Here is a 24,860-nt window from a genome sequence, read left to right as displayed (position 1 = left end):
AAGCGCACGTTTCATGTGCAGCATGGAATTGGTGTGAAAAAGTTCAAAGGTCTTCTTTGAATGTTGGCTACCTTTTGTTTTGTTCTCAGATAAAAATGATCCCACGCTGATTCAATAATGTTGAGGCCTGGGCTTTGTGGAGGCCAATCCATGATGGGTAGTGCTTTGTAAAACGTATTTGTTTATCAGATTTTTTTTTAATTACAAGTTTGGGTCCTTGGAAACAAAAATATAAATAAATAAGATCAAGATTCAAGAAGTTTATTGTCATGTACACCGCAAAACACAAATCGTTAAGTAGAGCAATGGCATTCTTACTTTGCAGGTTCGCTTCACACGACTAAAAGAAAGCAATAATAAGTAAAACAGTAAAACAGTGCTTTGTAGATCTTGTAGCTTATATGTGGATGTGTGTGTGTGTGCGATTCTGATTTTGATTCTGATGATCCGCGGGGATTTTAAAATTCAAATAAATGTGTTGCTTCAATTCCAAGACCTGTTTTTGTTTTTAAGAGCTAACACTTTATTTAAGAAATCCTCTTTTCTCATTCCCAGGAGCACACAAACATTTGCCTTTTTTTTAATATGTCAGCCTTTTCTCTGTTGCCGTTTTGTTTCTTGGTTATTTTACTTTGAAGCTATTGATGACTAACCGGATGTGAAAGGATAACAGCTTTATGTTTGTTGCAAACCGAAGCCCGCCTCCTCTTTCGGCAGCACTGATTGGACAGATTACTACAAGAAAGCAAAACCAGCTGCTGTTTAGTTATTTGACGTTTGTCTCCATCTGGTGGTACATCGTAGGAACTGTACAGCCAATAAACTGTTGCACAACTTGCACAATTTAACAGCATATGTGTTATTCTAGAAACTTTTCCCATCCCTAGTAGCGGTTAAAAAGCTGTTCCCAAGCAGGATGAGAGAAAAGGAAGGTCCAATTAAACATGAAGATGTACAATTTCTCTGAAAGATTTAAACAAAATATGTCAAAGTGGCCTTGAAGAGCACCCCTCCCGTGCTTTGAGGCAATTACAAGCTTATGGGGTTAATTTTGCCCAGAACAGCTGCCGGATTCTTTTGAGTATGACTCACCGGATAGACAAAGATAAGTTATACCGACTTTGTACTGCAGACCGATGGGTACAGGATGACGATCCTTGCACACTAGGCTACTGTACAGTCTGAACGCGTGCGTGCGTTCGCGTGGGGACGTTTCCACCACAGCAAACCAAGTAAAAACGCCTAAAGGTGGACAAGACTTGAGAGGATGAGAAAAAGCTATAGTTGACTTGTGAGGAAATGTTGAAATGCCGCCCATGAGTAGTAGTAACAGAGCAGTGCGCGTGTGTTGTTGTTGAAGGGTGTGTCTCCGTGAGCGTGTGCGTGTGGGGACTAAAAAGAGGAGGTCTCCCAAGGCGAAGTCAACCGAGTCCCTCCACCGATCTGTACAGCGCTCCTACCTCATCCGCAAAAAGCTCTCTGTTGGCCAAATCTGCACATTATCGTGTGCCCGCTGGACTTTACACCGACGCCGACCCATAAGGACTTTTCTATCACTTCCCTAGGCTACACCGCGGAAGTCCTGAAACCAGAAGCGCAAGCCACAGGAATCAGTTGCCACATCAGATTGCTTACCCAGTTTCTGTTAGTGTGTGTGTGTGCGTGGAGCTCTACAGGCCTGCGACGTTTTTCATTTATAGTTTTAAGATGTATCAGGTGGCGAGGAAGCTCTTTTTTACGGACTGTCGATGCGCTGACAATGCGTCGAAAGCATACGAAGAGCTGTTCGCCAAGCTGGACACTAACAAGGATGGAAAAGTGGATGTGTCCGAGCTGAAGGCAGGCCTGGATGCTATGGGCATCAAGGCTGAGAAAGGGGCAGCTCAGGTAGAGTAACGGATCCAAACAGGAGTGCGCAGAAATCCCAAATACGGAGAGAAAACCACAACAAATATTTCTTGTAGCGGCAGCGTTAACCTTAAAAGAAGTGAAATTACAGCCGCCAGAGCAGCCAAGTGCAGTCAGATTGACTCTTAGAAGGTTATTTATTTGTTTTCGTTACCGATCTTTATGATGACTGGATTCTTATTTTTTGTGCGCATTACACTGACTTTTAACCAAGTGTCCGATTTTCGCAGGCAAAGGTCTGTCTTTGAGAGGATGCACGTGGTACTAATTTTTTGACTGACAAAATAGTGCAATTATAACATAATCGTCTCATCAGCTGATTGTTACACCCCAGGTTATTTTGGACCTCTAGACACCTAAGATTTGCAGTTCAGCCAGAGATAAAAGCGAGAGCGGTGTAGTGCAGCCTCAGTAATATTTTCACAAGTTGGAAAAAGTAAAAGTTCCCACGGCACCTCATCAGCAGAAGTTCAAATTCCTAGGAAGCTTTGGGAGCTTTTAAGGACTTGCTCTTGCTCTTAGAACTGAAGAATCTTCTCAGATGAGAGGTGAAACATCTTCAAGAAACTTAAAAAAAATCCAGACGCTTTTCTTTCCAATCTCCTTAGAATACGATGACCTGGATGACTGAGAACCTTCACAGACATACTATTAAGTACTTGTTTTTCAAGTTTATCCATGCCTAGTTAGGGTTAAAAGCATTTCTTAAGCCATCTAGATTCTAAATATTGTTGCATGCCCTTCCTTTCTTTGAGCAAGGCAATTAAGTCCATATACCTGCACAACAGGCTCCAAAAGATCTGACAGCAGTCTTGTCCTTAAACTAACACTAAAGCTCTCCTCCACAGTCACAAACAGTCACTTTTGTGTAGCTGCTGAAAATGCTCTTACTCTGAAAGTGCAGTATCTGTGAGAGGTTATTTCCACGTGCATGCTTTGTTGTCATGGCTTAAAAGTATTTTCTTCAGTTTCTTGAAAACAGCTTGAGTAGTGAAGACAAACTCTGAATTCTCTGGAATTGCACTCAGGACACCCAGGCGTCTGTAAAGAGCTGAAGGGATTGGAAAAAAAACTGCTCTAGAATTTTTAAAGCTGTCTCAAAGGTGAACTTTTACTGTGGGCTGAGACTGTAAGTGGAAGGTCCCACCTTTACTAATCAAACAACTGCACATTCCCCGCACATAACTGTGTAATAAATGGGTAGTAAGACAGATAACCTAATTTGGTCAGTGCCCTCATTCGGAGCAAAAATTCATCTGTCAAAACTATAATGCTCTCCTCCTTTGTGCTCTCATACAAACATACTGACAGTTCTCATTTGCTGGTTTACTTCTTAACAAAGAGCCAATGCTCATAACAGATTTGGTACCAGGCGTTATTTTTGTTTCCATTAATTTGCTTCAGCCTGGAGAAACAATGGATTTTTTTTGTCTTGATCTTGGGACATCGTCAACACTTGTGAAAGCAATGGCAGTAACTCGGGCAGACAGAAGGCTAAAAACACAGAGAGTGAGTTGAGATAAAGTAAAGGAGCATTTTGCTGCGTTATTCTGCCACCAACCGCCACAATCAGCCAGCTGCTGTTTGAGCAGGAGATGGAAGACTCCCCTTATGGCTCAGCAGAACCCAGACCTCTCCCTCCGCCTTATGAGGAGGTCAAACACCCGGCTGCAGCAAACAAATGAGGTACGGCAACACGAAGCAGAATGATTGCTAATATTCTGTGTGTGGGTGTGTTTTTTTTTTCCCCTTTAGAAAATCATTTCTTCTGGAGACAGAAACAAAGATGAGGGGCTCGACTTCAGCGAGTTCTCCAAGTACCTGAAAGAACATGAGAAGAAATTACAACTGACCTTCAAGAGCTTGGACAAAAATAAAGATGGTACGGTGCCATTTTAATATGTAGCACATTTTAATATTGAAAATGCACAAAAAGAGAAAAAGTAGAAATAAATGCTTACTTTCTACAGGTCGTATAGACATTACGGAGATAAGGCAGTCACTTGCTGATCTGGGGCTGGAAATCAGCAAAGAGCATGCAGAGAAAATCCTTCAAAGGTATTTCAGCTTATTTATTTATTACAGCAGTGTCCCGAGCAAGACGAGAAAGAAAGCAGCCTGACGCGCCGCAAGTTAAAGGTGGGAACCGTGTGAGCGACTGATAACTGGCTCAGTGTGTGGTTTGGCTGAAAAGAGGAGTGAGTGCACATGATAAGGAGCTGGCAAGATGTTTTACACTCCTGACGCGGCGCGTCGACACCAGAAAATAATATTTTCGAATTGCAAGTGCACGGCTGGTCGCTGACTTTGGACCAAGCCACGTCTTGTCAGTCAGAATATGTTTATTGGTGTGTTTAATGTCATGCTGATACTCAAACTCACTACACATTTGGATGTAAAGAAAGAGTAACACATGGTTTTAACACACAGTAGCAGTTTAGTGAGAATAAAAGAACTACTGGTATTGATTAAAACTCTGAAAACTCCTGTGTGTTTATCAGAATTACAGTTTGTTCCATAAATCCTTCATTATTTACAGAAACTAGGAAAAAAAACATGTTACTGGTGGTTTTGGCCAGGCCTGCATGCTTGCTCACTTCACTCATGTATTATAGCATGTGCGTTAATTTATCATGTTATTTTTAAAATATTAATTATATTTATCTTATCATTATTTTATATTCAAAATATCAACACACACACACACACACACACACACACACACACACACACACACACACACACACACACACACACACAAAGAACAGTAAATACATATAAATACAGTCAGTTGTCAGTTGTGGTTCATGCTGCAGCACGGACTGAACTGTAATGCACAGGATTTGCATAAGCAAAGCTTGAAGCTGCACATGTGCAGGAGTACACATAACAGTGGAACTAAAGTAAACACAAAATGCAGTAACTGATGAGGGAAGTGGGGCTGGAGGGGCCAGTGAGGACAGTAGCAGAACATGAAAGTAGAGCAGTGGCATATTAAGTATACAGCCTCAATGGTTTAGTTTTTAAATAAATAAAAAAGCATCTAACCTACAGTATTGATGTGGATGGCACCATGACTGTGGACTGGAATGAATGGCGAGAGCACTTCCTGTTTAACCCAGCCACCAACCTGCAGGAGATCGTCCGCTACTGGAAGCACACCACGGTAAGGAGTGCTACTCACTATCTCTACATTATGCTGTATGTGTCGCTGTTGTTTTAGCGTTTGCTTTGTTTGCAGTAGTTGGCATTACTTTCAGATGGTTGCAGTTGTTGCTGATGTTTGAGTAGTTGGTGTGGTTGCAGTGGCTGGTGCAGGCAATTCCAGGTGTTGTTTTGCACTACTTCAATGGCTGGTTTTGTTGCAGAAGATGCCGTATTTCTTATTATTATTGGACATGGGTTGGTGTGTGTTTTAGGTAAAAAAAAAAAAAATATATATATATATATATATATATATATTGAAGTTTAAACTGCATACTGTTAATATTTTAGTTGCAGTGCAGGCTTCTGTCACAGAGAGGTGACACACAATAACGGATTTGGGGGAATTTTGGCAACAGATGAGTAGTGTGATTCGTTCATGACCAGGGCAGATGAAAGGGGGGAGGAGTCTGAAGAATTTGTCACTTGTGAATGAAATGAACTCTGAATGGTAAAAGAAATCTTCTTGAATGGAGCAAACATGAAACTGTGACATTTTATTAGATTATCAGGGAATAATCAAACCCTGAAGGGCTGCTGCCTATATTTAAGTACAGTTGCGTGCTAGAGGAGCGTCCACTTTCAGTCAGTGGTTAATCTCTAGCGTTCGCTGAGTTCATTCACTGGCATAAGCTCGGAAGTCTAATTAACCTTTGGTTTCTAAGCTTGGCAGAGATGAGCTAATTTCAGCCTGAGCTGTGGGTGGATTAGTGTATCATTTAGGAGGACTGGAGGAGGTGAGAGGAAGACTATTTAGTCTAGAAAGGAACAGGAGAGAAGAATCCGAGATGATGCGTCTGTGAGACTTGATGACTTGTTGGGAGCATCTATGGCAATGACAAGGTCTTGTTATTTCCAGCGTTCAAGCCGAAGCTCTTTGGATTTAGTGCGTTGCTCTGCGGACTGTCGACCTCTGTCTGGGCCCTTGATCAGAATCGTGTGAAGGATCCTGACGGGTCTGAGAACTGGTGTTTATAGGAGGGACTTTGTCCTTTGTTAGAACTGCTAGAGCTAGCAGCCTTATCAAAGGCTTGAGATGGCCTTGGTTCTGCTGCAGCCTCACCAGCAGCAACAGCAACGTCAGGAAAGCTGGTTTTTCCTCGACTTGGAAGATGATTGGCTGTATGAGGTGGATGTGGACATGGTAGGTTCTTGTATTCAGATGTTGAGTTTTGGTTGTCATGTGGTCATGGGTAAAAGTATTATTATCTTTAGCTGAGGCATGGTTGAGGTAGTTTAGAAATAGTGTAGCAATTATGTCCACCGGAGAACACAAGTTAATATTTTCACCTTTACATCATGTCAGGTATGAAGAGGCCCAGCCGCTGACTAGCATTCTTTAAAAACACATCATACCTGACGTAATGCACAGGTAATATAAGCTTCAAGGGTGCCAAGGCAAATTTCTAGCCAAATATAATTTTATAACACAGTGTTCTATTTGCAGATAAAACTAAAACTAATGTTAGCCGTCAACTCCTGCCTTAAAAATGTCTTAAGGGGGCAGATTTGTTATTTGTGGTTTGTTTAAAAAAAGGCTGATACATTACTGCAGTGGTAAAAGTAAAAAAAAACAAAAACCAAACCCCCCCTGCTGCATCTGTGATCTCAAAACGGCAACTTTACGTCAGTGACGTGCGGTGATGTAACTGATCTCGCAGCATGGACCTGTAGTTATGCAAGTTTTGGATAAGGATATGGCATGTGTCCCATCCTTCTAGGCATTACGTTTAAGGTGAAGCTGGGAATGTGTGGTTATGAGGCTGCCCAGCTTAGCTAAAAGTTCATCTGCAGAGTAGTCTAGTTTTGACACCTTTACATTTATTAATAAAGACGTGGTTTAATGATCGCTAAAATAGTTCCTGGGTTTTCCAAAGGGTGGCTGCATAGGCAGAAACCACCCTCACTAACTTCTGATGCAAACCATTTTGTTCTATAATAAGGCTTGAAGTGTGACAGAAACCGCTCAGTTCAGAAAGGGCCTTTAAGGGTTCTTCCTTCCTTCTAAACTGCATTTAAAAGGATTCAAAATGGTAGTGTAAGAGACAAAATCAGAATATAGAATAAAGCTCTTATGTTTTGACAGTAGTATCACACGCAAATCTGCAATTTCACCAGCTTTCAGGGACTATTTAGCTTTCTTTGACAAACTTACTGTAACAGCATAGTATCCAAATGATTGACCTAGCCAACATGTCATTAGATTGTGTTAAAGCCTTTATTTATTTTACATTTTGGCCATTTCCGTGATTTTTTTTTTCTGTATATTTTGGAAAAGGGGATAGCGCTAATTAGCCAGTGCTAGCAAGCGAGCCCAATTATCAAAGAGCATTACCGGTACTTGTTCACTGTGAAAAAACAAAACAAAAAACACCTTATAACTGAGTAGTTAGCTTGGGAAAAGAAAAGTGCAGGAGCAACTTATGGTCTTACTGGACCTTAAAGGTGGAACTGCAATGGGGGTATTTTTATTTTATTTTTTAGTATTAATAAATATATGTTGGATTTATTATTTGATAAATGTATTCTATTTTTTAAAGAGTGAATATTTTATTTATTTTTGTAAATAATAAATAATTCTACTAATAATTACAGAGGTTACAGGATTAAGACTGTCCCAGAGGCTATGTGCATCTTTTATAGATAGTCTATTCTCAGCCGTCAGTCTCTTTGACTGTGACTTGATTGTACTGTATTGGGTGTAGGTTTTGGACATTGGTGACAGCCTCACCATCCCAGATGAGTTCACAGAGGAAGAGAAGACGACAGGTCTGTGGTGGAAGCAGCTGTCTGCAGGAGCAGTGGCGGGTGCTGTGTCCCGTACAGGAACCGCCCCTCTGGACAGAATGAAGGTGTTCATGCAGGTGGGTCAAGATTTCTTTTAGATTTTATAAAATTCCTGTTGGGTTGTTCATCGGTCCTTTTCTCCAGGAACTGGATTTTTACTAAATGTGTGCATTGGTCCATGTGGTGATAAGTGTGCTTCAAAATGCTGGTCTTGTGTTAGTTTGGGTTATCCTGTTTTTAAAAAATACCATATAAATACATTCAGCAGACACTTTATTAGGTACATCTTGCTAGTACTGGGTTGGATTCACTTTTCCCTTCAGAACTGCTTTCATTCTTCATGGAAAAGATTCAGCACGGTGTTGGAAACATTCCTCAGAGATTTTGCTACATATTGACATGACGTCATCACATAGTTGCTGCAGATTTGTCGGCTGCACATCATGATACAAATCTCCCGTTCCACCACACCCCAAAAGGCTCTCTATTGGATTGTGATCAGTACAGTAAACTTGCTATCATGTTCAAGAAACCAGTTGATTTAAGCTTAGTGACATGATGCATTATGCTCCTGGAAGCAGCCATCAGAAGGTGGGTACACGGTGGTTATAAAGGGATGGAAATGGCCACCATTAGCACTCAGGTAAGCTCTATTGGTAGCAATGGGTCCAAAGTGTACCAAAGTAAATATCCCCCACACCATTACACCATCACCACCAGCCTGACCCAATGATTCATGGCATCGTGGATCCATGCTTATATGCTAACCACTGTACTATATTCAAACTCATTTAAATCACCCTTCTTCTCCATTCTGATGCTCACTTTGAATTTCAGCAATTGAATTTCGAGCCCTTGCTGCTTAGTTATAACTTAAAAGTGCTTTTCCCCCCAGGTGCACGCTTCTACAACCAACAAAATCAGCCTGGTCAGCGGCTTTAAGCAAATGCTAAAAGAAGGAGGGGTGGCTTCTTTGTGGAGAGGAAATGGTATCAATGTCATGAAGATCGCCCCCGAGACAGCCATTAAATTCATGGCTTATGAACAGGTAAGTTCTCCTCCTCTTTACAGACTCCAGTATAAATCGCAGCTTATGTTCACGTTAAATGTTACATGTTGAGAACTACTAACACTAGCACTCACTTTTGTCACTGATGTGTGATCCTGCTGAGCCGTTCGGTTTTCATGTTCCCGTGTCACCAGTATAAGAAGCTGCTGTCCAGTGAACCGGGTAAGGTGAAGTCCCACGAGAGGTTCATGGCAGGATCGTTGGCTGGAGCCACCGCACAAACTGCCATCTACCCCATGGAGGTGAGTGGAAGTGTAGTCTTTACAGCACAGATGCATAAAGAGTGCACGTGTGGATGATAGTAACAGGAGGAGGCACCACAGGAGGGGCAAGCAAGTTTCCATATCAAATATGGAGACACATGGGGGCAGGGATAGCTCAGTAGGTAAAGTGGTTGCCTCATGATCGGAAGGTTGGGGGTTCGAATCCACTGAACGGCTACACTGAGGTACCCCTGAGCAAGTTACCGTCCCCACGCACTGCTCCCTGGGCGCTCCATTGGTGGCTGCCCACTTCTTCACTGAGTGAATGCAGAGGAGTAATTTCTCTACGGGGACTAACGCATACACCCACATTATAGATGGTGCAGTTTTATTGGTTTGTTAATTACCTCATGTGTCTTGTTTGATCATATCTTAGTGTCCAAACAAATTTTAGATGTCTTAACCAATCCAGTAGCATAAAAGATGCAGTAACACGTTAAGTCAAACGTGCAGCCTGATGTAAAACAGCCACACTAATCATCTTTGTCTCTTCAGGTGATGAAAACCCGTATGACCCTAAGGAAAACCGGACAGTACTCGGGAATGTTTGACTGTGCCAAGAAAGTCCTGAAGAATGAGGGAGTGAAGGCATTTTACAAGGGCTACATTCCCAATATTCTGGGCATTATCCCCTACGCTGGGATAGATCTGGCAGTGTATGAGGTAAATCCTGATGAATCATTCCTGTCTGGAAAAATGTTCGGAAGGTTCAGAATCACCTACAACACTATGCTTCCATAGAAAACTCCATTTTAATCTGTTTAAGCATCGCTTGTGTGCTGATTTTGCAAAATATTATGCATCAACCCTCACTCTCATCTGTCATTCATTCCTGTGTATTCCATACCAGAGCTTGAAGAACTTCTGGTTGTCCCACTATGCCAAAGACACAGCCAATCCAGGAGTTCTGGTGCTGCTGGGCTGTGGTACCATTTCCAGCACCTGCGGCCAGCTGGCCAGCTATCCCCTGGCTCTGATCCGAACCCGCATGCAAGCACAAGGTACGGTGAACCAAACCTTATTAAAGAAATAGCCCCCTTTATTAATGCTTGCATTTAACTTGTAGTACCATAATGCCACTGAGTTGTTCAGAGATTATAAAGTGTTTTACGAGGAAATTCAAGATTTTTTCATGAAATCTCTGCTTAAATGGAAAATTAATAAATCTATGTGAGTTCTTTATAACTACTCTGTTTATTAGACATTTGAGCCATGCATGTGCTTCAGTATTCAAGAGAGGAAACGGTAAAGGACCTGAATGAGTGCTGAGACCATTTAAAGTAAAACTACAAGAGTACAAAATATCATAAACAAGCCCTTTATCTAAATTTTACTTGCAGTAATGTGAAAAAAGCCCCAAGTTTTTATAGGACATCATTTAAAAACATGATTTAAAAAACATCACCTGATTCTTAACAGGTCTTAAGTGCTTGAGGTTTTCCGTTTGATTTCATTAGTCTCTCGTCATTAAGCTTTGCTGCATTTGTGCACAGCTCTCGTAAGGTTTTGCTCTTTTTTTGCAATTTCTCTGAGCATCATACATTCTGTGGATAATCCTTTTCACTGCAGGATGATTATAACCCTTCTCAGACTGATGAGCAGCAACAGTTGCATCTCTAAGATCATTGCTGATGTTTTTCCTCCTTGGCGTTGTGTTAACTGCCAAAACTTCTGCTTTAATACAGGTGCTCATACTGGCTGATGATTAGTAATCAAGTGCATTTGATTAGCAGTATCGGCTACTTTGTTTTTTACCAACTGGTTCTGCATTTTACAATTTAAAAAAAAATAGCACTGTAAAATATGTCAAGTATTATTGTTTCTTTAGAAGTTCTGTTTAAATAATTTAAGACTTCCAAATGATGATATATAAAACACCTGAAACATGGTGGGCCACCAAAAAGTATCCACATAAATATACTGGAATAGGTTTTATTTTGCATTTGTCTCTTAACTTCAATGAGGTATCATTCAAATAAAAGAAATACTTCAAAACTGTCCACAGAGGGGGTTAAATAACCTTAAAACCGTGGTTATGAGGTTTAACTGAGGACTTTGTGCTTTATTCTGAAGTCATCAACATTTACACTTGGAAAACAATTTTCAGTTCTTTAATCTAAGCTAATTTCAAACATATGCTGCTTATAAGCAGCCAATACTTCTAAAATCTAGAGATTTTAAACATGAGGAGATCTTTTTCTTCACTCATCTGGCTTTACCTTTCTTTTCTCAGCTTCTGTTGAGGGCTCAGAGCAGCTGCCGATGAATCTGATGGTGAAGAAGATTATGAAAAAGGAGGGCTTCTTTGGACTTTACCGCGGCATCCTGCCCAATTTCATGAAAGTCATACCAGCCGTCAGCATTAGCTACGTGGTGTACGAGTACATGCGGTCTGGTCTGGGTATTCAGAAGTAGGCAGCAGAGTTCTCAGTGACCGCATGTGTTTACGAGTGCAAGAAAAGGTGCACCCAACTTTTTTTTTTAAATTTCAAAACACTCCCTCCTTTTTTACATATGTTGTTTGCCCTTGTTTACCTGCAGTCCACTGAGACCGCAGGCCTTTGCTCATACAAAGAAAATCCTGCAGCGCTAACGCAGGGCTGACAGTGAGTAGGAAGATCTCTACAAAGTTTCCAAATGTTGTTTATGTTGATTGTGCACTCCTAGCTTTATGTACTCCAACAAGCCTCATGATCTACTTCAGATCAGTTCATCTCTGGCTTTAAAAACCAAGAACACTTATCAGGGTAATTTCTTTTTGGTTTAATTGTTGAATAGAAACGTTACTCTAATATTTAATCAAAAAGTCCAAGAAGTCACCTGCTGCAATCTTCTGTTTTTTTGTTTATCTTCTTATCATCAAAAATAATTTGACCAAGTCCCACGTGTGGTGGGAAAACTGTTTCACAAAGAAATCCAAAGAAACTAAAACAAACAAACAAGTGCAATACTGTATTTACACATTGTGTGACATCTGAGAGAGGTTTGACTTTTTAATAAGGGATTTCATCTGAGGGTCATTGGTTCATTTAAAGGGTCTTTTTATACGGGACAGAAGTAGAATTGTGCCTTATATGTTTTTTTATTCTCAGATATCTGTGGACTTCAACACCCCTGTTTTCTCTTGCCTTTCTTTCAAATATGTCTTTATTAGGCGCTGGTGTTTATGTGAATAAATCTGGATACAAATGTTAGAAGATGTGCGTGCATTTCTTTTCAAACATCAATAAAATTATTTGTTGTCCAGCTGAGACAATTAGTGTACAGTGAGCCCAGGTTTTTATTCTACACTGTGTTCACGTCTCTGGCCTCGTGTGACACTCGATCGCTGAGGCTTTAAGTAGAGATTAGTCCACTTCAGGTCTTATGTAATAACTGCTTTCCCTGGTGATGTCAATACTACAGTGTAACAGTGGAGCTGCTAATTTGAAGTGCAAATGTTGCCTAAAAAATATGCAATTTTCATTTAACAACTCAAAACGTAATATGGGCAAATTCTTTGAATCAGGTAGGAAAAAAGGGCTATAAGACCATCAGCAGGAATCCAATTATTTGGAAATGGAAGAAATATAAAATGACCATCAATCGTCCCCAGTGTGGAGATCCATGCAAGCTCTTACCTCACTGGATGAGGATGATCATGAGATAAGAGGTAGATCAGCTCAAACCGCACAGGAGGAGCCTGTTAATGACCTAAAGGCAGTTAGGACCACAGGCATCAAGGACATCATTCATTCAACACAACACGCTGTAATAGGCTGAGATCTTGCAACACATGTTCAGGCCAGTCTAAATGATTCTGCGATGAATTGGGAGAAAGTGTTGTGATCAAATGAAACCATAATCGGAGCTCTTTGGCATCAAATGAAGAAGAGAAATGCTGAGTATGACCCAAACACCAGCATCACAACAGTCAGGCATGTTTTTCTGCTATGGGGTTCAGAGCAACTGTTTGTTTCTTTTAAAATATTTTCGAAGTGAGCAAACTTACAAATTTTGTAGGAGATAGAACAATTATCTTCCCCAGTGTGTGTTAAATATTAACTCAGTAAGAAGATTACAATTTCAGTGTCTTTTATTTTCCTTCTTGCTTCATACAATATGAACATCCTTGACTTTGGCGTCTCCTAGTGGTTTTAAAAATCACTGACACATGATTCTTCTCTATAATATGAAAGACTAGGTTCAAGTTTAATGTAATGGCTTTATGTGGAAGAGAAAACAGTATGGAACAAATTTTGTCCACATTACCATGAACAAGTGGAACACATGTTACTAAAAGGTGGACAGACAGACTTGAATTTTATTTATTTATTTTTATCTCTGGTTTGCTTTAACAGAGTTCAGTTTGTAACATGATATTTAACACAGGCAACTTCTAGAAACAGAGATCAACCCAACAGGTTCAGAGATCATCAATATCAAGAAAAACTTTGAAGTCAGATCACCCAAATAAAGATTTAGCACAACCCAGGGATGCCTTGTCCAGCCAAATGTCATCAATCCCTGAAAATGCTCTTCTCTGGGTATGAACCGTTCATTATAAGGGTGCCTAAGAGAGAAAAAAACGCAACAGTGGTCAGGATGGCGCGCAGGGCTTTGAACCAACTGGGGTAAGTGGGAAGGAGAGACAGATCATAATGGAGTGAGATTCCGAGTCCCATGATGACCATGGTGGCAGCAGGAACAATGCTGTCACTCATCAGCATGGCCACCCAGGCCAAGAGGGAGGGGACGACGCTGTTGGCCAGGTTTATCCAGTCAGGTTTTGCTGGGCTGCTCTCGGGAAGAGCGAATCCCCATCTCGCTCCACCAAGGAAAGAAATGATGGAGGCAGCATAGGCTAGCTGGGCATAAGCCAACTCTGGGTAGTAGCTCTCAGTCACAGCCATAAACAAGGTGGGTGAGACGAAGGGGACAAGCCCCGAAAACCCCAGGTAGAGGGCAGGTCTGGGACTTTTCAAAAAGTCCTTCATGTCATAGCGCAACAGATCGAGTTCTCTAGGGGGAGGTTCAGGCAGTGCTCGCTTTTTCAACCTCGCAACAGAAGTGTGGAAGTGTTGGCTCCTCATCCAAAAAGAAGCATCATGATTCTGGTTTCTATGGAAGAGGTCAGTCTTATTAAAACTAAACACAGCAAGAGCTTTTGCTTGTCCTGTTCCTCTTCCTGCAAACCAGAGACTAGCTGGTGAAGCCCAGCTGGAAGATACAGATCCACAAACAGAAGCCCCAGTCCCAGCTGACGGCCAGCATTTTTGCATAGGACCTGCCCAGCGTAATACCTGGAAAGATATTCACGATATATATATTTTTTTAAGTTATAAAACTACAAAAAGCAATGAAAAGGTAAAATCATGTGTATGTTACCTTCTGGGCTGCAAAGCTGCCTTTTCTGAATATAACAGAAAGCATCTAATGAAAAATGGGACAAAGGAATGGTTAAGATGAGCACACAATAAAGGTCACATAAAAACACAGGGAGGAATTTTTAATGTTGACAAATCTTCTGATTTTAAAACATCTGTAAATTTCAACCTTGTCTATCAAGCGTTTTTAAAGGAATATGAATCAGAATAAATAAAGGAATGATAATAATAAATGTATCAATTGTAGCAATAACTTCAGACTGACGACAGAGAAAATCGTCTGTTCAAGGGTACAGGTGTTGTTGTTAAACTAATCAGGCTTTACCTTTGCCTCTCGCTTACGCTGCTAGGTGAAGTGTCTCCGGTACGACAATTATGCAGTTCAGTTACACATAATAATACATTATATCACATAAATGAATAATTAGACGTAAATTCGAGGATTTGGCACCCCTGTCGCTTTGTAGCGGAGTCCTCCTAGAAGGACCTACATGTGTGTCTCTGTTGATAACACCGGCTGATACGTCAAACAAACGTTACACGGCTAAAGCGCCAACATCTGCGGTTCAGGGAGATGACAACATTACCTTTATTTCAGCAGGTAAACTTCATACTTTTAAAGCTGTTTCTCCCCAGGGTCAGCGAGCACCCAGCCTACCCAGCTCTGGTACACAGCTATTTACTTCCGTGTTTGAACCTTGGCTTCTACAATTTCAGTTCCGCTACAGTGGCGTTGACAGAAACGAGTTGTCGTTCAGTTTGCATTTGTCTCTTAAATTCAATGAGGTATAATTCAAATAAAACAGAAGTATTTCAAAACTGTCCACGGAGCGGGTTAAATAACCTTAAAACCGTGGTTATGAGGTTTAACTGATGACTTTGTGCTTTATTCTGAAGTCATCAACATTTACACTTGGAAAACAATTTTCAGTTCTTTAAGTAAGGATTTATAGTACGACAAACAGCGGCAAATTCTGTTTTGTTCGTTTTTTCTTTCTTTTTTTGTTTAACAATTTGACGTAAAAACAATACGTCTAGACGTAACGGAAGGCCTAAACATAACTAGGACACATAAAGAAAACTAAATGTAAACTTAAACAAACGGGAAAAAATATTAGACTTGGTTATTTACATAATGAGGTTGTTTAATATGAAATTATTTCACATTTGTGAAAAGAATTTGGCGTGACTGCATTGTGTGGCAATAGTTGATCAGTCCTGCACTGTAGTTTGTAGGAACTTTAGCACATAAAAAAACCCAACCTGGCCACCTGACATCAACTATAAACTACAAAGCAAAACAGTCTAAACTATACTATGAAGATGAAACACAGCTCTTGTGCTTGATACAGTGCTTTCCATCCTCATGCATCTTATTTAAATCTAAGAATGTTGGTCTTATTTCCAACACAGTTAAGTCAGCATTCTTGTGCATACGGTCATTAAGATCTGCAGCTGGACGGCAGTGGACTTTTCAAAGAGCAGATTTCGTGTCCTTGATATGCACGTGATTATTCTTCAGTGTGAACATGAAAACTGGTCCTTCGGCTGTTTAGAAGATACTCAGGATTCCTTTGTGAACTTCCAGCCATCATTGGTAGATTTTGTGGTTTGAATTTATTTCATTTGGGCATAGTCTGTAATTTTGTGGTGTTTAAACTCTTTAATAATTCAACTTTAAAACAAACAAACAAACAAACAAACAAACAAACAAACAAACAAACAACTTATTAATAACCGAATTTGAAATAAAATGGAACCGAGTGAAGCTCTTACCAGCGTGCATTTTCTTCAAGTCCCAGTTTTTGCTTCCTCCTTATGGATAACTGTGCAGAGCTCAATGAATGTGTCTGAATCTGTCTGAATATCTTTTAGGTATAAATGTGATTAAAAAGTGGGAAAAAAGTAAACTCAGAAAGAAAAGGTATGTTAGGTACAGTTTGTGTAAATTTTATGTTATTTTTATTTAGCGAACTTTACGTTGACTGAAAACAGCATTTAAATTGCATTTACCATTTTGTTACATTAGTGATAAACATGCAGTCAGAATTATATTTTGTCCTTATTTTGATGTTTACATGAATAAGGACATGAGGGTGTGTTCCAACCTCATGTCCCCCTGTAGTTGGTGTGTTCCAACTACAGGGGGATCACACTCCTCAGCCTCCCTGGGAAAGTCTATGCCAGGGTGCTGGAAAGGAGAGTTCGTCCGTTAGTCGAACCCCGGATACAGGAGGAACAATGCGGTTTTCGTCCTGGTCGCGGAACACTGGACCAGCTCTTTATCCTCTCCAGGATACTTGAGGGTGCATGGGAGTTTGCCCAACCAGTCTACATGTGTTTTGTGGACTTGGAGAAGGCATTCGACCGTGTCCCTCGGGGTGTCCTGTGGGAGGTGTTGCGGGAATATGGGGTGTCTGGCCCATTGCTACGGGCCATTCGATCCCTATACAACCGTTGCAAGAGCTTGGTTCGCATTGCCGGCAATAAGTCGGACTCGTTCCCGGTGGGTGATGGGCTTCGCCAGGGCTGCCCTTTGTCTCCGGTTCTGTTCATAATTTTTATGGACAGGATTTCTAGGCGCAGCCAAGTGGCGGAGGGCTTTCGCTTTGGTGGCCTCAGAATCTCATCTCTGATTTTTGCAGATGATGTGGTTCTGTTGGCTTCATCGGGTGAGGGCCTCCAGCTCGCACTGGAACGGTTCGCAGCCGAGTGTGAAGCAGCGGGAATGAGGATCAGCACCTCCAAATCCGAGGCCATGGTTCTCAGCCGGAAAAGGGTGGAGTGCCCACTCCGGGTCGGGGATGAGTTCCTGCCCCAAGTGGAGGAGTTCAAGTATCTCGGGGTCTTGTTCGCGAGTGATGGGAGAAGGGAGCTGGAGATCGACAGACGGATTGGGGCTGCAGCTGCAGTAATGCGGACGCTGCACCGGTCCGTCGTGGTGAAGAGGGAGCTGAGTGTAAAAGCGAAGCTCTCAATTTACCGGTCGATCTACGTCCCTACCCTCACCTATGGCCACGAGCTGTGGGTAGTGACCGAAAGAACGAGATCGCGGATACAAGCGGCAGAAATGAGCTTCCTCCGAAGGGTGGCTGGCCTCTCCCTTAGAGATAGGGTGAGAAGTTCGGCCATCTGGGAGGGGCTCAGAGTAGAGCAGCTGCTGCTCCACATCGAAAGGAGCCAGCTGAGGTGGTTCGGGCATCTGACAAGGATGCCCCCTGGGCGCCTCCTGGGTGAGGTGTTCCAGGCATGTCCCACCGGGAGGAGGCCCCGGGGCAGACCCAGGACACGCTGGAGAGATTATATCTCTCGGCTGGCCTGGGAACGCCTTGGTATTCCCCCGGACAAGCTGGAGGAGGTGGCTGGGGAGAGGGAGGTCTGGGCCTCTTTGCTTAGGCTGCTGCCCCCGCGACCCGGCCCCGGACAAAGCGGATGAGGATGGATGGATGGATGAATGCTGTTAGAATTTTATAATTTCCAGTGAGCAATCAAGACAGACAGTAGTAGTTATTATAGTTTTGTATTTTCTACTTAGGCTTTATTTTTATTTTATTTTTGACTCATTTTTGCTTTTAATTCAGTTTCGTTTCAGTTAATTTCCAGAGTGGATTTTCTTCTTTCAAAAAAAGTTTGACTTGTTTAAAAAGGTTTAGTTTAGTTTTTTTAGTTTCTGTATTAGTTTTAGTCTTTTTATTTGTGTAAAGCATGAACCATGAAATAATTGCGAGAACATTCTATTAAAAACAAATATGAATAAATAAATAAGAATGAATTGGCATATAAAAGATCTCACCCTATGGTAAGCCCGAGCCCTCCTACAACCTTGATCAGGAAGAGAATGGATGGGTGAATATAGGAGGATGAATATAGTAGTTCAAGTTATCATTAAAAAATAACTTTTACTACAATTTATTGGTTAAAATTTCTTGTGCAATTTATTCTGTTTTTTCAGTAAAAAAAAAAAAAGATGATGTAAAGGTTTTAAACACTCACAAATACTCGTGTATCAAATACAATACACTTGGCATTACAGTTTTAATTATTATTAAAATATCAGAGCCAAGATTCTGGAAAATCAGCACTGGCATTACAAAAAAATAAAATAAAATAAAATAAAAATACAGAACCTTTTCAAGTTTCATATGTCTCAACAAGCATATTGATCAATAACTCATCAGGTAATCTGTAATAAAGCTAAGGACATTTACTCCACATCCATAAAAACCAAACAAAAAAGGCCACACTACCAAAAAAATATACCTTCAGTTCCAATAAATAAATAAATATTTGTTAGTTCTCCAAGCTCACAATATCATTTCAGGTAGTTTTTGTTTTAATTTTTGAAAATCTAGTTGTTGTTGTTTTTTAAATTTTATTTAACTGAAATGTTTCCCCCCACACCTACCTTTAGATTTTATTCTAGTTTTAGTTAATTATAATAGCATTTTTCTGGAGATGTGTAACTTTAAGTGTGTGATACTGAAACTGATGCTGGATGATATCAATATAAACCACTTATTGTCTAGTGAACCAGTGAAAGATAAACTTTATTAACATGCCATAGAATTAAAAGTTTTATGAGAAAGGGGAAAATATCCGCCGTGATTAGTTTGGGTTGAAAGCAGTAAATGTAATACACATAAAAAAATTAATTTATTTAAGAAATGAACCAGTCTTTTAATAAGACCACTCTCTGTAAGACGTTATTTTTTAATGGTGTAGGTAAATTTACATCTTCCCCAGCAGGAGGCAGTCAAGCAACAGATAAAACTCCTCTATAAAAGAAGCCACTTTTAGGAGTTGCATTTGTTTGACTACACAAGAAAGAAAATTGAAAAAATAAAATATGACATAAAATATGACATTAAATATATTTTCTTATTGAATTAAAGCAAGTTTAATTCTACAAAACTAACCCACATAGCAGTAAATCAGGGACTACAGTGGCTAGTGTTGGAAATTATTTGCAGCATAGCAGATTCACGAAGACAGACTCATCTGTGTTCATTAAAAAAGAAATAGGAAACTCTTAAAGAGCTCGTGTCATTTCCAGTGTTTTCTGATAAATCCCACATTGGAATCAATGAGCTTTTTGACAAAATATCACTGCTATATTACTTAGTCTTAAGCAAGAGTCGGATCATCTGGAACCAGGAAAGTCAGCAACCTTCAGCCACATGCAGTGCTCAGTGCTCATCACCCTGAAAGACAAAAATTATTATTATTTTTGTGTGTGTGTGTGTTTAAATCTCTGTTTATTAACACTTATCCTCAACCTATAAGCAATTACATGATATCCTCCAGCTCTATGAAGCTAATGTAAGATCTTTATTCTTGTCATAAAAGAAAATAGAAAACTGTGCTCAACTAAGGAGAAACTCATAGCAGAGTAGATACTGACCCCTCCACAGCAGTCCCCGCACAGAGCTCCCAGCAGGCCGTTTACCACCTGAAAAGCACACAGCACCACCTGGATCAGACCCATGACCAGCAGCACAGAGAAGAGAGACAGATGCCAGGGCACCACACCCGCTGGCTCTTGACACACAGTATCCCTCAAAGTTGCGTTGCCTAGGTAGTCTCTGTAGAGGAAGGGTTAAAAAGAAAAGAGCAAATATGTGAGATGTTTCGTGAGCCACAGTTTACCTTAAGATACAAGAGACAAGTGCAGCAAAGGTAGCACTAATACACTTCGACTCTTAAATGTTCAGATTAAGTTTACATTTAGTTGTGCTTAAAATAAACAGCAGTTTACACTGTTATTGGCACAGAATTCTTAGTGTTTGGCTCTTAGCAAATCAGTTGCCAGATTTAGCGTGAAGCCCTTTTACAAGACAGTATTTGTATGTCTCTCTGGTTGTGTCATGCATCTGTACTGCAAACAGAATCCCCAAACAGGCCCCACACTATCTGAAACGAAGCCTTCACTGAGCACTGAGAATTGGAGGTGCTACAAATTTAGCCTGTATGTATTCCAAATGCTTTCATGTGTACCCAGCTGAAAGAAAGGACATGCTGATCATTCCATTGCTATGGACAGAGTGATAAAAAAACAAACTACTGAACGCATTTTAACACTTGATTATTCTCTATGTCTCACCCATTGGAGAAAGGATAGCCCCAGTCGAGTGTGGTGCCGTTTATAAAAAAGGAACACTTAGGTCCACGGTTGATGGCCACCGCTGAGACTATAACTGAGTAACCGGCACCAACAACACCAATACCTGCAAACAGCATCGAACTCAACATCTGCAGAGAGAGAGAGAGAGAGAGAGAGAGTGGGGAGAAGCATGGTCAGTTACTCATACTGAGAATCAAAACATTTAACAATGCCCCTTTAAGCTTCTTAAAATAAGACATCAATGAAGTTATTGTGTTAGTATCCAGAGGCCGTGCTCAAGGCCAGGTGCACAAAGTAACACTTGCACACATTCCTGAAGTATCGATCAATTGCGTGATCCTAACTGTACAACGCAGGCTCTGTGCTACACAGCTGTGCGGGGAGTGTTACCATGATTGAATTTGTAGTACTTTATGGGAGGGTGTGTGTTTTCCCAATTTATTGCTGTGTAAATCATGAGGGGATGTGTGTACATAGTTCATCTGTGTTTGTTTTCCATTACACGCTCAGAGTATCTCAACGCTGAAGTTAACAGGTGACTGGTAGACCCTCAAGCATAATACCTCTAATATAAATGTTGTTTTTAATAGTTTTAAAACTGTTAGGAGGAAAAAAAACCCAAATGACAAAGAAAACTTAGATTTTCTGAAGATTCCCTGAAGACCCTTGTCCTCAGAGAACAGAGGTCTAACGTTTCTGCCTAGACTGGAATTTTTAAAAATCTAATTTTCACATTCCTTTTAATTTAGATTAATTCCCAATTAATTGCATCAACTTACAGTAATATTTGAAGACATTTCTGATCACATTTGTGCACTGGGTCATGCTCTAGGTAGCAATTATCTAATGCAGCTGTATGCTGTATATATATTTGAGTGCCTTTTCAGTCTTGTTAAATGTGTGTGTGTGTTTTTGCCTCCACGGAACATCACTGAGCTTTACTTGTCCAAGCAAAAAGGCCAGGTTTGGCCTAATGGTCACACCTTTTTTTAAACACACCGCATATTCACTTTATTCCATGTAGCTGCCTCCTTTTAAGCATCTTTTTGCACTTTCGTTGTTTAAAGGGCCAGTTGATTGGTGCCATTGTTGATGTCACTAGTTACACTTGCTGTTTATGTGTAGTCCAATTGAAACTCAACATCTCATTTAAAGGAGAGACTTGTTTCAGAAAAACAGATCAAAATTGAACGTGAAAAATCTTCTCACCGCGAATCTCCGACCACAGCTTTCATTGCCACAGCAACCGCAGCAGTCATTGTTCTTCAGACCCAGGAAGACCAGAGCAGGGAAGATCATCTGCCACCCAAAAACACACACAGTTCACACACAGATCATTAATGAACCGGTCATTCATTAAAGCTGTAACAAAATTGTTAATCAGTCTGAAACTGACTGTGTATCTAATGATAAACGTTCCTTTGTGCAGTTTTCATATACACATAATAATAACAACAATAACTAAGAAGAAGCGTACAATTTATTCACAACACCGTTTGACATGCAGTGCTTAACAAATGTATAAAAAACAAGAAAACACAAATATTTTAGAAATGTGCCAAAAACTTGTTTAAACCTAAATTTGGACTGGCATAACATTCAATCAGTAAAACATATTTTTCGGTCCACCATAATTAGGTGTAATTCTATACTTTTGTAATTTCTCTCTTTTTTGTAAAACAATAAATTAGAGAATTCGTGGATAACAACAATAATTATATTTTAACATGAAAAAATACTGATTAATGAGTTTGCATGTACAGATGGATTCGCTATTACAGAAGCATGAAAATTATTTTGGTAGTTACTAATACTGTTAATTTAGGGGAGTTGTGACATAAACTTTTTATTGAGCGCTGGTCTAATTAACTGGTTAAGTGCAGTATAACACATACATTGCAACTTTCTGATATTCTGCAGGTATTAACCATTTAATTCCAAACTGACTGTTAGATTATTTACTGAGAATAAGTTTAGCTATACCAATAATTACAACATTAATGGCTAACAATCATGACGTCATGAGCTGAAGATGAATTAATTCATATTTTAAAAACATAATTTCATTGTATTGTTCACTAATGCACTCACCAGCACTCCAGATCCCAGAATGCCTCCAAAGTACCAGACCTGGTCTGTGATGTTTTTACTGTCCACCGACTTTCCTCCGGGAAAGAAGAGCAGGATGTTGCAGAGCACACACACAATGCACAAGGGTATCAGAGTGAACCCCAGACATCTAGCAAAGCCACCCGAACACATTCTGACGCTGATGTTTCGACAGCTCCCGACGACACCAACAACACCTGAAGTTAGAGAAGGGAACTTTAAAACTCCACCTGGGATGCTGTTTCCGTTGAATTATCTCAGCGAAATGATTTAGACTTAAATTAAGCCCAGTCTTTATCCACTTCAAGGGGCTCAAATGATAAAATGTTGAGATTGTGGCACTGAAGAATATCACTGCACCTATTACATTCGACCTGTATTAAGCGCAGTGTCCCCAACACACCCTAAAAGTTTCTCACCAAATCTCAGACCTTTTGAATGATGCGTCTGCTTCACCTGTCCCAGATATGTGAGAATAGTTAATAATTGAATGAGCCTTTATAGAATCCCCCTCTCCCTTCTCCCCACCCCCCACCCACGCCTTCCCCTCACCCTCCCTTCACCCCATCCCCGCCTATCTCTGTGTGATCTCATTGCTTCAATTTTACATTAGGCAGCTGTAATATGGCAGGATCTCTCCCAGTTGTGCACGCAGTGTGCAAACACACATGCACATGCTCATGGCTGCATGCAAACACACCGAGAGCCATTAATGCTGAATTACATACCTGTGTGTGTACACAGACACAGCAGTGAAGACACAGCGGTCACACTAGTTAATGTTCTACACTGAGTTCACATGGAGACAGAAGAGGAAGTGACAGACAGTTGGTCTATACAGTGAGGCCCTCTTAGCTGTTAGTCACCTGACACAGTGAGTAATCTTGGAGTGGAACATTATTATGAGCAATGTTCATCATTAATCACTGTAGAAGTGTCAGAAACACCCAGTAGAAGTACAGTGGACCACAGCCTTTCTTGTAATAAATTATCTATCGATTAAATACGAAAGCTTGTCGGGTGAATAACATGTGAATTCTGTCTTTAATCAACTCTCATTGTAAATGAAGGCATCTATTGATGTTGATTGGTTAAATTTAATTTGGTCTTTTCAAGGTAATCTGGGTGAACTACTTAACAACAAGGATCTGGATTAGACATTGGTCTCTGATATCTATTTTTGTGTGAACCTGTCCCTGTGATTTTAGTTATGATAGAGACATTACAGAGAAGCATCAACTATTGGATCTTAAGCTGGTCTAAAAACCCTTCCACAACATCATATGATTGTGGATACCACACTATAACTTCCAGTTTTCATATCAAGACAAACAGTGAAATTAAAGACTACTTCGCAGTAACTGTTCAATTAAATTCCTGGAGATGTTTCAAGATGACTGCTGAGCAATCAGACTTGCTTCTGGAATGATTCTGGCTTTTAATATAGTGAATAAGAAGAAAACATGTTGACAAAAGACATCTAGTATTGTAAATGACCTTTAAATTTGTAAATATTTTTACGTTTGTTTGAAAGGCACTTCGGTTTTATTTTGAAATCCATGCTTTTATTTTGAAACAGGAAACTGGCACAAAACCGTTAAAGGGCTGTTAGTAACGTTTCTTTTAGGATATGATAAATAGTGTGCCTTAAAGTGAAAAATATGTACGTTTACTTTGCCAATTAGTACCTGGCTGACAGTGGCACAAGGTTTGTTAATGTTTTCTTTAACGGAATAAGTTACATGCAATCAAAATGTCGTTTAATAGAGTTTATATTGTTAACCTTGAACTTGACCTTTATGTGTAGTGGTAAGTTAGTGAGGTGATACAATGAATTGAGTGATGTAAATTTGATGTATATGCTATATGTGAGCAGGAGAAATTTGTTTCCTTTGATCTTATGGTATTAATATTGCTGGTTTTGTTTTGCTCCTAGCTCTTACGGTGTCTTCACTGAATGTTTCAATAAAAACATTTCCAATAAAACCTCTGTGAAGCATCAGTATAAGAGACCATCATTCAGCCAGGGATGC

General features: G+C 40.2%; 3 protein-coding genes across 6 annotated transcripts; 1 reads left to right on the top strand and 2 right to left on the bottom strand.

Moving 5' to 3' along the window:
- Positions 1 to 1,148: 1,148 nt before the first annotated feature.
- Positions 1,149 to 12,495, top strand: LOC101465213 (mitochondrial adenyl nucleotide antiporter SLC25A24). 2 transcript variants are annotated; one of them, XM_014408536.4, is made up of 10 exons: positions 1,149 to 1,887; positions 3,664 to 3,790; positions 3,879 to 3,966; positions 4,963 to 5,074; positions 7,818 to 7,976; positions 8,795 to 8,947; positions 9,103 to 9,210; positions 9,727 to 9,894; positions 10,082 to 10,232; positions 11,465 to 12,495. In XM_014408536.4, the coding sequence occupies exons 1-10, from the start codon at positions 1,708 to 1,710 to the stop codon at positions 11,644 to 11,646; spliced, it is 1,428 nt and encodes a 475-aa protein (XP_014264022.1). In that variant the 5' UTR covers positions 1,149 to 1,707; the 3' UTR covers positions 11,647 to 12,495. The 2 variants fall into 2 exon arrangements, with proteins under 2 accessions (XP_014264022.1, XP_014264023.1); XM_014408537.4 differs by lacking the exon at positions 1,149 to 1,887 and adding an exon at positions 1,908 to 3,563.
- Positions 12,496 to 13,527: 1,032 nt separating this feature from the next.
- On the bottom strand, positions 13,528 to 15,323 carry LOC101465494 (transmembrane protein 69). 2 transcript variants are annotated; one of them, XM_004562093.4, is made up of 3 exons: positions 15,185 to 15,323; positions 14,599 to 14,643; positions 13,528 to 14,513 (listed from the first exon to the last, which is right to left on the bottom strand). In XM_004562093.4, exons 2-3 carry the CDS (start codon positions 14,641 to 14,643, stop codon positions 13,731 to 13,733), a joined length of 828 nt encoding a protein of 275 aa, XP_004562150.1. In that variant the 5' UTR covers positions 15,185 to 15,323; the 3' UTR covers positions 13,528 to 13,730. The 2 variants fall into 2 exon arrangements, with proteins under 2 accessions (XP_004562150.1, XP_004562151.1); XM_004562094.5 differs by lacking the exon at positions 15,185 to 15,323 and adding an exon at positions 14,923 to 15,170.
- Positions 15,324 to 19,287: 3,964 nt separating this feature from the next.
- Positions 19,288 to 23,284, bottom strand: tm4sf4 (transmembrane 4 L six family member 4). Of its 2 annotated transcripts, none has more exons than XM_004562095.4 (6): positions 23,247 to 23,284; positions 22,810 to 23,024; positions 21,928 to 22,017; positions 20,698 to 20,846; positions 19,999 to 20,179; positions 19,288 to 19,798 (listed from the first exon to the last, which is right to left on the bottom strand). In XM_004562095.4, exons 2-6 carry the CDS (start codon positions 22,978 to 22,980, stop codon positions 19,784 to 19,786), a joined length of 606 nt encoding a protein of 201 aa, XP_004562152.1. In that variant the 5' UTR covers positions 22,981 to 23,024; positions 23,247 to 23,284; the 3' UTR covers positions 19,288 to 19,783. The 2 variants fall into 2 exon arrangements, with proteins under 2 accessions (XP_004562152.1, XP_004562153.1); XM_004562096.4 differs by having other exon boundaries at positions 23,259 to 23,284.
- Between the last annotated feature and the right edge of the window lie 1,576 nt (positions 23,285 to 24,860).

The sequence above is a fragment of the Maylandia zebra genome, linkage group LG17 (assembly GCF_041146795.1).
Source record: "Maylandia zebra isolate NMK-2024a linkage group LG17, Mzebra_GT3a, whole genome shotgun sequence".
Taxonomy (NCBI): Eukaryota; Metazoa; Chordata; class Actinopteri; order Cichliformes; family Cichlidae; genus Maylandia; species Maylandia zebra.
Note: the sequence above shows the minus strand (reverse complement) of the source record. Positions and strands in the feature narration are given on the sequence as shown.